Here is an 11,742-nt window from a genome sequence, read left to right as displayed (position 1 = left end):
CTCTTTTTTATTTGATGATGCATTTGTGGAACATATAGCCATCCTATTTGGTGGTTATCTGCACATGGGTGCCAGCTGGACACAACTGGGCTCTGAGCTAGAGACAAGCGTAATGTACTTCAAAGAAAGCAGTCCGAGCGCTTCACTTCAGCACGTGCTGCTTTCCAGTCAGTGTCACCTAGGGACCGCGTCCTTCTGAACGTCTCTGCTCCAAGAGCTCCAGGTAACTTTGTGACAGATGTGGATTTGTAGGTGGACAGAATAACGGGCAACACGAGTGCGACTGTGGCACCTGAGGGACCTTCCGGACTTCTCTCAGTGGTCTCAGGCCCACAACTCCCTCTCACGTCTCGCCCGCGCGCCCCACGCCACAGGAGAGGTGGCTTAACGGTCGGGGCCGGACGGCGTTTGAACGGCCGCAGCTACTAGCGCGCACGGCCGCTTAGCACGCTCCCGCCTGCGGCACGCGCCGTTTCCAGGCAAACCGCGTTGCCATGGCTTCCTGCCCCCCCACCCCGACTCTGGGACCGGAAGTCCCCGCCGCGCGCCCTTTGAACCCGGAAGCACTAGCAGGGGCCTGGGCGGACCGGCTTTGAATGAGATCCGGCTGATTCACGGCGGCCCGAGTCGAGGCGGCGTGGTTGGAGTGGGCTCTGGACGGAGGTGAGGGTCCAGTGGGGCGGCCTGTTCTCCTCAGAGAGGCGTCTGAGGCCTCGCCTGGCTGTGAGGAGCCCTCTGCGTGGCGGCGGGAGAGGGCTCGAGCGGCGGACAGGACGACGAGGGCCTTCCTCACGCGAGGCTGCGGCCGGGCGGAACGCCGGGAGGGGAGGCGGCCGGGCCCTGGCGGGAGGCGCCTCGGGGAGCTGCGTTGGAGCGGCCGAGCCGGGCCTCGGTCCCCACGGGGCCAGGCAGCGCAGCCCCTCCGCCTCTTTCCCTTAGGCAGCACCCTCTCTGCATCGCTGGCCGCTGCCTCGGCGCGGAGCTTCTAGGGGCAGAGATGGGCGTCTGTCAGGGATCTCGTGTGCCGAAGCTCTGCTGCTGAAGGGGCTGAAGGCGGGGAGAAGAAATGTCCGCACCGGGCTGGGGGAAATGGGAATGAGTAGGAACCGAAACACCATCGCAAGCAGCAGCGCTGTTCCTTGTATGTAGCAGAGCTCAGTGTTCGTAGAACTTAAGTGACGTAGCTCGGTGCTTGTAAACAGCTGACAGAGCTGAGTGTGCGCTGAGGTCATCACTTAAAGAGGTATTTGTTTTTGTTACAGCAAGCAAGTCCGACAGGATGGCAGGGACTGAGGTAGATGTTTCTTTTTTTGAGCTTTATAAAATGTATTTGAAAACTACAGATAGCCGAAAGGGTACCAGGCAATCTGAACAGCCCTACAGGTTTGCGCGAATCTTAAAAGCTTAGTGCTCCCAGCATGTCTCCAGGGTGTACCTCGCAGGCAGTGCAGTGCAGTTGGATGGAGCTTTTGCTGAGAAGAGCTATGGCTGAGAGCTTTTTCTGTGGAAGCAAGGAAAAGATTTAAGCAAGCTTCGTTTGTACCCTGTCCTCTGGGATAAGCCTACACCTAGGATGACTGAGAAGGACAGATAGTTTGGCTGTTTTGAACAGTAGGAGACTATGTGGTGATTACTTGGTAGGCAGGAACTGTTCCAGAACAGCTGTGTGTCTGCTCTCTCTACTGCAGAGTTTAGAGGAGCTCGTTACCTATGTGCAGCTTAAAGTTAAAAAGTTCATTTTAGGATGATGCAGTTTGCTAATGACTGTTCTCTTAACTGCTAACTTGTACTTGATGTACTTGTAAACTTGTAACTTGATGTACTCAGGGGTAGAGCATTTGGCTTCAGTCTGGATTACCTCTCGAACTACTGCTTAGCAATGGTGTGGGAGAATCAGACATGTTTGCTGTACTTCTGAAATCCAAAAGCAAATTCAGGGGACCCAACCTGTCTGCTTTAGTCTGGTACTGGTCCATTGATCTTTAATGAACAAATAACTGAGAATTGTCTGCAATAGTTTTTTTTTTTTTTCCATTTTCATTCAAAATGCGTAGGAAGCTTTCTTTCTTTCCCCCCCACACGCACATGTGAAACCCCTGTTCTGGTTGAAGTTCTACTTTCATTCCGTATTTATTGATTTCACCTGCATTGCATTTTCGTTCTTTTCTGGGTGAAAGGATGCTTCTCTGCAAGATGCAGTTCCTTAACTGTTTTTACCTTTATAGCAGCTTCTTGTGTTATATTTGCAGCAAAAACGTTAAACCACTTTTTTACTGTTACTAAAATTGTTAATCTGTCTGCTGTTGTAGGGCTTCTCAACAGGAGATCTGAAAGTGCTTATACAAAACTCAGTCTTGTAATCCTCCTGCAGCAGGTGGAAAAACATAGTTACCAGAGAGGATATTACTTGCACAAAGTTAGTCAGTGTAGCAATTTCAGACTGGAGTAAGTTCTTGTCGCCTGAGCCTAGCCCAATGTTGTCGCTGCTGTTAGGGCTCTCTGATAGCCTGTTTATTTGTTTTGTCTAGACTTCTCAATCTGGTAGAATCTTCTTTCACTGAGGAGTCACACCACGGATTGTTAGTACCAAATAAAAATGAATTCACTGTAGTATGGAACTCATGCGAAGAGATTCATCAATTTAAGATGCTTTCAAGTTCATTTCGAAATGTGTGCTGAAATATGCTAAGTACAAGTACAGTATCCATGGGTTTATGCCTGTATAACCCTCTATACACACATCTGCATAATGCATTTGTATAACTTCTTCCCTGTATTGCAGAAGGAAAAATGTTTTAGTTACTGAAAGTCGGGATTTAAGTAAACATTTATGAAAATCATAATCAAAAAGTGAATGGTAAGACAGAGTTCTCCAAATTTAAGCTCTTATTAGAGTTATTAAATACTAGTATTATGAACAAATATTAGACATGGGTTTTTAAAAATGTCTACTTTTAGTTCAATTCTGAGATGCTTTGTGTATATCTGCAGTGCAGTATTAAGGTGCACAGATTTCCCTTTGAGGCCAACACAGCTGAAAGAGAATTCCAATAGTGGAGACATTTTTTTTTAACTATTACTATTTCCCCCCCCCTCAGTACCAGCCAAGAGTTAAAACTTTTAGCTGAGATGTTTCAGTCATGGACCTATACAAGCAGAGAAGCTGTTTCACTTTTTTTTTTTTTTTGAGATCACTGTGCTTGCTGATAGCTTCACTGATGAATGAATGTTATTCAAATCCTGTAGAACATCAAAATGCAGGTTTATGATATTTACAGCTGGCTTTTTGCAACTTTCTGTAGCTATTTGATATGTGAACTCACTTCCTTAAAGCTTTGTTTTAATCAGAGAATGTTAACTCAACCTAGCAAACAAAGAAATATTGTCCAGAGCTAGAGGATGGTGTTGGTTGAAGTTAAATCCAGCTGATGTCTGGTCACAAGTTGTATTCCCCAGGGGTTGGAACTGGGTTCTGTCCTGTTCAATATCTTTATTGATGATCTGGATGAGGGGATTGAGTGCACCTTCAGTAAGTTTACAGGTGACAGACACCTAGTTGGGTGGAAGTGTCGATCTGCCTGAGGCTAGCAAGGCCCTTCAGAGGGATCCGGACAGGCTGGATTGCTGGGCTGAAGCCAACGGGATAAAGCTCAACAAGACCAAGTGCTGGGTCCTGCACTTTGGTCACAACAACCGCAGGCAACACTACAGGCTTGGGGCGGAGTGGCTGGAAGACTGTATAGAGGAAACAGACCTTGGGGGTACCTGGTCAATGCTTGGCTGAACATGAGCCAGCAGTGTACCTAGGTGGCCAAGAAGGCCAATGGCGTCTTGGCTTGAATAAGAAATTGTGCAGCCAGCAGGAGCATGGAAGTGATCATCCCTCTGTACTCAGTTCTAGTGAGGCTTCATCTTGAGTACTGTGTTCAGTTTTGGGCCCTCACTACGAGGAGGACAGTGAGGCCCTGGAGCACGTTCAGAGAAAGGCAACAGAGCTGATGTGGGGTCTGGAGCACAGGCCTTGTGAGGAGTGACTGAGGGAGCTGGGATTGTTCAGTCTGCAGAAGAGGAGGCTCAGGGGAGACCTCTTTGTTCTCCTCAACTCCTTGAAAGGAAGTTGTGGTGAGGTGGGGGTCGGCCTTTTCTCCTGGGTAACAGCAATAGGACTGGGGATAAAAGCCTCAAGTTGCACTCAGATTGGATATTAGGAAAAATTTCTCTGAAAGTGGTGAGGCACTGGAACAGGCTGCCCAGGGAGGCGGTGATGCCACTGTCCCTGGAGGTGTTCAAGAAGTATGTACTAAGGAACATGGTTTATTGGGCAATATTGATAGTAGGTGGACAGTTGGACTGGATGTTCTTAGAGGTCTTTTCCAGCCATAATGATTCTGTGATTACTGAAGTACTTTTTTCTGTCCTTGGAAAGGAAGGGAATGAGAGATGCTGTCAATTGTCTGTTTACTTTTCTCTGTTTTTATTTATATATTTCTTTTATGAGTATAAAATATGAAGAAAATGCAGGTAGGTGTGTAATCAACACCAGCCTTTTGCATTTGTCAGCAGAGATGGGAGAACTTTCAGCTGTGTGTTATTGTGCTGTGTGTATCCACCAGGGGAGAAGCGAGAGGACAAAGCAGGCAGTGGGTATCGGGACAGAAGCATAAGCTGCATTCTGGTGCTGCTGAGCTGGTTTTCTGTTGAATTGGATATTATTGGGTTGTGTTTGAAGTGGAAGATCTAGTTAAAATATGCTTTTGAAAATGTGAATTGGTATCTATACTTCTTGATGTCTGAATTTTCTCTGTTTTACAGTAGTGTTCTGTGACAGAGAGCTGCCCATAAACCAGCACTAATGCTGCTCATTAATGACAGACTTTGCGCTAACTGTAATCGCTCTTCCTTTTTGAAACGAGGAGAATGTCATTAGTATTTCCTACCCTGTATGTTTTCTCAATTTCTTATATGGAGGAGTTTTTGTCTTAAGACAATTTTAAGTCAGTATTAGAATGGCTTGGATTGGAAGAGACTTTAAAGATCATTCAGGTCCAGCCCTCATGCTGTGTGTGTATGGGGAGTGGGGGGATAATAAATACAAAAATTTAGGTTTTTGTTTGTTTGTCTTTGGTAGCTGTGTCCAATGGCTGAAGGCTTGCCAAGCTGCTGTTCTGTGTCACTCTCTTTCCTGTGCTTACCTTGGTGTGACCACATCTTTGTCATCCACTGTGCCCTGGTCTGACCCAGGCAGAGATTGATAACAGTTGCTGTACTGCTGCACTTCATGATCTAACACTAAATCAAGCACCCAGTGAACTGTTTCTTATATCCCAGGAGGGGGTGGAGAAGGGTGTGCAGGACCGCTGGCTGCCCAGCTGGCTACAAGTGAGGTGGGCTTCTGGACTGGTTGCAGTCTGCAGCCTGTGCTAGTGCAGCTGCTGCCTGCTGTGATCCTGCCTCATCTGATCCCTCCTGGATCACTTGTGCAAAGCTGGCAGAAATGTAATGCCTTTTCTTGGGACTTGATGGTGCAGTTCCACCCCAACCATGGACACTGGGAAGCAGTGACAACTGACTTGTTCTTTCTTGCTTGATTTCCCAGAAAAATTAACGTCTTTTCTTTGTTCTTAACCTTCTTCCAGACGAGGTTCAGAATAGATTCTGTTAAATGATCTCATTTGTTTGCAAAACAAACAAAACCGAAAAACCATACCCACAAACATAAAAGCCTGCCAGAGACATTTTTTGGGCAGCTTTAGCTTGAAGACTAGCTTGACATAAGTTTCTTCTGGAATCTGGACTGGCTTCAGAGCAGTCAACTCTTCCAAGACTTCGTTTTCTGTTGTTCCAGGACAACTGCTTCTGGGATGCAGCATGAGTCCTATCAGAGAAGTGAACAGGGTTAAAACCAATGTTGTTGTTAGCCTATCAGTTTGCTTCAGGGCTGCACAAACGGCTGCTCTGGCAGTACTGAGAAAGCGGCATCAAGTTGATAAGCAGCAGCAGCTCCCCCAGTGCTCCTTATGCTAACAGTGACATTGCAAAAAAATGTCTATCAAATCATGGCCACGGATCAGTTTTAAAGCACTGCTCTGTGTGTGTGATTGAGTGGATGCAATTAGTGGGCAGTGTTCTCTGGGAAAAAGATAACACAACTTTGAACTTCTACATGGGGTGTAAAGTATCCTTCCTCAACTGGAGTTCAGGCATACGTGGAGGCCTCCCTCACTGCCTTGGTCACACCAAGGACTCTCTGTGGCACAGTTCTTCTATAGTAGTAATAAGGGGCCGTACTTTCATTCTAACAGCACCAGAAATTATCGATTAGCTTTAAATTGTTGACACAGACTTGGTAGGATATGTGAAACTATTAAGGTGGTATAAATGTGAAATTGTAGGTCAAATTTCATCAGCCAAAATGCAGTGTGGCTTCTCTTTGAAGCACTTAATAATGTTACTCGTATATCCTTTTGTTCTTAAACTTCTGCCTGTGTTACGGATGTTTGGGCTACACAAGGCATGGATACTGTCCCAGAATTTTATGGAAATAAAACAAAAAAGAGTTCTTTGGGATATTCTTCAGTGATGCTTTGTCCTTTCAGAGATTGTCAGTGCAACATTTCTCGTTACATACGCTACTGTTTTTAATTTTACTGTTTTTCTCTCCTTCCCCTCCTTCCTTTTTCCCTTTGTAGGAAAGAAACTGACGTCTTCATAATCAAAAAGTGGGAGTTGCTGCTGAGTTTGTTCTGCGATCACCTCTTGTTGAGCACCAGGTTAGAAATGCAGATTTGCTTTGTTTGTAAACCTAAAGTAATCTTAGTTAGGGTCTAAAATGTTGCTTAGATTGTTTTCAAGTTTTAAAAAGCATTATCGCTCACACTGACGCTATCGCTGAAATAATATTTGGGCACAATGGATTAACAATTTCTTTTAATTTGGATGGTTTATGTAACTTCTTCAGATGTTTATATTTATGAATGACTAAATATGTTTTAACCTACTAAAGCATCTTCATTTGCAAATGAGAAAGGAAATTATTAGTTGCCAAAGCTCTAAGCAGAGTCAGTCCGTGGAACTCGTGAAATAATTTACCTAGCATCTAGAATTGGCTTGTAGAGATTCTGTGTGTGCTGCTGCCTTGAGAATCTGAACATCTTCAGTGGTAGCTATGCTTTGTTATATCCCTCCAGTTCTGTAGGAAAATGGGATTTTTTTAATGTTCCAAAACCTGGGAAAATATGCTGATAAATAAATAGTTTGCATAACTAGTCATTCTAATCTCATTTTATATAAGCACATTTTGTTGTATTAAATGATGTACTTGCATAATTTCTACTTTAACGTTTAAGATACTCTGTTGGTTTGGAAACTAGAATAAATGCTATAAATAAAATATTAATGAGCTGTTAATAGCTATTGTTAATCACTTGCTAAAGCAAAAGATAAAAATGTAAAAAATTTGTTATCCAATATTATTTCTTAAATACAGGTGGGTAAGACACCTCTACATCTTGCAGGAAAAACTTCCAATGTATTTTATGATTACCTATTGTAGAGACAAATTTCTCAAAATAAGCACACAATCATGATTGATTAAAACTGTATTTTTAATACCTTAACTCTACTTTTCTGCCACTCTTCAGCCCTTGTCAGTGTCATAAAGTTGAATAATTGTCTTTGGGTTTCAGTGGAGGCTTGTCTACACTAGAAAATGAGACACATTTGGTTTTAATTTGTACTCATAGGTGTTTCACAGAAGCCGTTTATCATTTTCTCACATAATATCTTTAAACAGGAACTTTACCTTTCCATGAAAGTTCTTAATTTGCAGTTTGTTGTAGTTTGGGACAAAGGGGCATATGCACTGTGTTTAGCTTTTGCGTGTAATAAGGAAACTGCTTTAATTGGCTATCTGAAGAGACAACTATAACCTTTCAATACGTTCCTTTTTTTAATTCATGGAGTGCCAAGGTGGTCTTAGAAAGTACTTACTGGTAGCTGAGGCTGTAGTTGTAAGGTTTGCTTGCCTTAGAAAAGTATTCTACAAAACATTGAACTAAAGTGAAATTAGCCAATAGTTCATGTTATTGATCCATGTCTTAGGTATTGTTGCTTGAAATGAATGGATGGACATAGCTAAGGAGTTGAAGAACACGTCTTGCTATAGGTTCTAATGGTGTTACGAGAAGCTTGAAATATTCAGCTTTAAACTGAAATAAAACCTGCTATTATTTAATCAGTAAAGTATTAACAAATTTCAGAAGATAAATGTCCCGATTCCTTCAACAGGACCTTTTATATTTTTAACGTACATAATCTCAGACTATGTATAGCTCTGATATGTGATATGACATCTGTTTTGAGGATGGATGTATTTTGGAAATACCACTACTGATTTTTCTTCAATGCTCTTATATCACTGTACAAGTTTTGTTGTATTGTATTAAAGATTGTGGAGTTCAGAGTATAATTTCTCATACTTCGCTACATCCCTTCTATTTTATAACTAAATAAGCTAATATAATTTAGTAATTTGTGTGAGACTTGGAACTGTAAATACTGAAACAGCTGAAAGCAGCTGTTTTAAAAATAATATTCAGTAGATCTTCTTTCCTATTACTAAGAAACTGAACAAGTCAAGCAAGGTAAAGTACTGTTACAACTGGAACAAAATCCTTACTTGGGTGACTAGAATGAAATAGTAAATTGCTTTTCAACAACATTAAATGAATAAACTGCAGAGTAATAAGCATCAGTTTAATTCTTTAGTTGGGCACCTTTGCATTTCTTATTCCTAGAGATCAGTCCTTAAAAATCTGCGACATAAAAATGACTTTTTTTTCTCTCCAAGACAGTAACGAGTTGGTTGCGTTGATTGGAATAATCTTGCACTGAAGCAATGCCACGTGCAACACTGGAAATGTATTAAATGACTGCACTGTCACTAGTGTTCTAACTATATACACACTAAATGTTTACTTTACAGTATTTCTTTTAGTATAATGAGTTCATTAAAAAAAAAGCTTTTGATGCTAATTCAGAGATCCATAATCTGCTCAGTGTCTTTCACATGTAGTTTTGATGGTAACTGACAAGCTGTAAGTTAATTAGCACAGAACTTACTAATGAGGATGCTAAAATCCTTACTTTCACATTTTTATTGATGCTTTTTGAACAAATTAGAGTAAGCTTGCATGTATGTGTAATAAGTTTTAGGAACTTCCTGGATGTAGGTGCTGTTCTTAAGCAACGAAATTCCCCAAGTTAATTGAATGATAGAAAAGTTTTAAAAAGTTTGACAAGAGTACTCATCTTCAGAAATGGGGATAACCCAAAACCAAAGCAATAAAGCAAGGTCTGTTAATTAGCATGGAAGACAGCTTCTTGAATTAATATGTGGTGTTAATTAACAGGAAGTCTGATGTTGTGTTGTAATTACCACCAATATTTTTGACATACTGAGTGACTGAAGGTGAATTATATAGATAGCAATTTAGTAAACACTTCCGAGCCTGGGAACATTTTTTTTCCTTTGTTTCTGTTTCTCTAGAAATATGGATAGACTTCTGCGACTTGGAGGAGGTATGCCTGGCCTGGGACAGGTTAGTATATAGCTTGTCAGCATCTTCTCTTTTTTACATTAATCAGTTAATAGAATATGCCTTTAATTATTTTTTAAAACAACACCCTCCCCCAAAAAAACAGAATTCATAGTAATAATCTCTGACTTCAGAGATGCTGTATGTGTATGCAAATCATTGTTACGGTCTGACTGCTTTTGTTGGTGTGAACGCTTGTGTTGGCACTGTGGGCTTACTGAATGTTTATAAACCTTTAGTTTGGTGTCTGAATGGTTCAGGTTTGGATTCAAAAGCAGTGGAAATAGAAAATAAAATTTAAAATGGATTTCCAATAATAGGGATTTTCAGAACATTACTATTGCTCTAAGTGGCCGAGTGTACCCATTTGCTTCTTTGTAAAATAAGTAATTCAGTTTTTAAATGAGGTTGTGGTAGGCATTATGACGGAGGTATGTAGGTATTTCATCACTTGAAGGTAGCTGTAGCCACCTGCATGTGCTGTATTCTGTTCTATGTTGCTGGCTATTGTCCTTGCTCCTGTAGCTCCTCTCACAGCAGAAAGGCCCCTCTGGCAGCCGTCCTGTTCCAGCGTGAAGCCCACGCATGTGTGGCCTCTCCTACCTCTTGCACAAGTCTCAGGTGCTTTTCTCTCTTGGCCAGTTGGTGTCTTCAGTAATAAATCCAAGCTGATCTTATTGCATTGGGCTGCCAGGCTTTTTCCTGGCTACTGTTGATGGGGGGGGGGGGCGAAAAAAAGGAAAAGATCTTCTTTGTCTGAGGCTTCTAGGAGGAATCCTTTCCCTACAGGCAGGGCAGGACTCCATGGGGATTTCCTTTGCTGGTCCCATCGGTTGCAGCTGTCCGCAGTAGAAGGCCTTTTCCTTCACTGCTCATCTGCCTCAGGGACGGATCCTGTTCTAAGCCTGGAATCCAGGCTGTTGTGCTTTGGGAGGAATCAGTTCTGTTTGTCTTAATCTTCATGATTTGTGTGTTTGCTTCTGGAATTACTGAGACTGTGAAACTCGCAGCTTCTTTTGGTTGTGTGTGATGTGTTTGTGTCCGGTGGTATAATACTGAAGCATTTGGTGTCTATTCTGAAGTGATTACAGCCTCTAGGTGTTTTGCCAAATTAGCTGCAACTTTTTATGAATATTTTTTTCCCTTTTTATAGCTAAAATTCTATTCACACTCTCTTAATGAATCTTCAAGCAGTCCTCAGTTATTTTTAGTTTCACTTTCTTAAGCAGTTATTTCTCTTGTTCCTCCCAAGCTGCCAGCCTGCTTCATGACTCTTCAGTTTTTTAACATCTGCGCAGTCTAATCACTCAAGCTTTCACTTCTTGGTCCTCGCTGAACTTGACGCATATCAAAGCTGTTTTTCAAATTTACAGTTAACTTTCTCGGGTGTTTTCTGAATTTCTCAGCTTTAACTTAAGGCTTGATAGGAAACTACAGCAGACAATAGAATATAACAGTCAAAAGAAGCTTGATGAACTCCTCTGGCAGCTGTGGCCTGCAAAGCTGCTCTGTTTGTTTAAATATGGAATTGTCTCTTAAATGAATTGATGAGAATGTGTTGGATTGAAAAAAAAAAAAAGTGGAAAACTGAATTGCTCTTTATGCAAGTTGCTGCTTGCACTGAATATCTTGGCTACTTTTGTAGTCTTTGGTTTACTGAAGCAGTGGGAAGGATATTCAAACAGAATAATTTTGTGTCCTTAGGATATGGTGTTTTGATGGACATTCAAAGATTACTTCTGTTCTGAGTTTTGACTGAGATATAACTGAGAGTGAATCAGAGGGCTTTGAGGTGGAAGAGAGAAGCTGGGCATTTATTGTCCTGCTCTAGAGTAAACAGAGTTACTACCAGTGGGTTGCCCTATAGTGTACTAAACAATTGTATAAAACTTTGTTTTTCTTTGAAGGTTTTGCTTTTAAGGTTGAACATGGTAAAAACACCTGCTGGAATGATGCCAGATTCATCTGTGTGTAGAGATTTATGGAAAAAGAAACACTTTCGAAGGAATATAATCTAACTCAATTCAGCAGTTAGTTTTCTTTTAGCTAAGGGTTTGATTTCTTAGCAGGAGGACTGCATCACATAAGATCAATTAATAGTTGATTCGATTTGCTTTTTAACAAATATTTGAGTATCAGCAAATGC

The 11,742-nt window shown here is 41.8% G+C and overlaps 1 protein-coding gene across 1 annotated transcript in view; it reads left to right on the top strand.

Annotated features, from left to right (window-relative positions):
- The window catches only part of PSMD14 (proteasome 26S subunit, non-ATPase 14), a 46,623-nt gene continuing 35,293 nt past the window's right edge, over positions 413-11,742 (top strand). The window contains exons 1-3 of the mRNA XM_021399090.1: positions 413-663; positions 6,690-6,770; positions 9,548-9,599. Of these exons, the coding sequence (XP_021254765.1) occupies positions 9,552-9,599 (48 nt within the window). The 5' untranslated portion in view covers positions 413-663; positions 6,690-6,770; positions 9,548-9,551. The remainder of the gene's footprint in view (positions 664-6,689; positions 6,771-9,547; positions 9,600-11,742) is intronic.

The sequence above is a fragment of the Numida meleagris genome, chromosome 5 (genome assembly GCF_002078875.1).
Source record: "Numida meleagris isolate 19003 breed g44 Domestic line chromosome 5, NumMel1.0, whole genome shotgun sequence".
Classification (NCBI taxonomy): domain Eukaryota; kingdom Metazoa; phylum Chordata; class Aves; order Galliformes; family Numididae; genus Numida; species Numida meleagris.
Note: the sequence above shows the minus strand (reverse complement) of the source record. Positions and strands in the feature narration are given on the sequence as shown.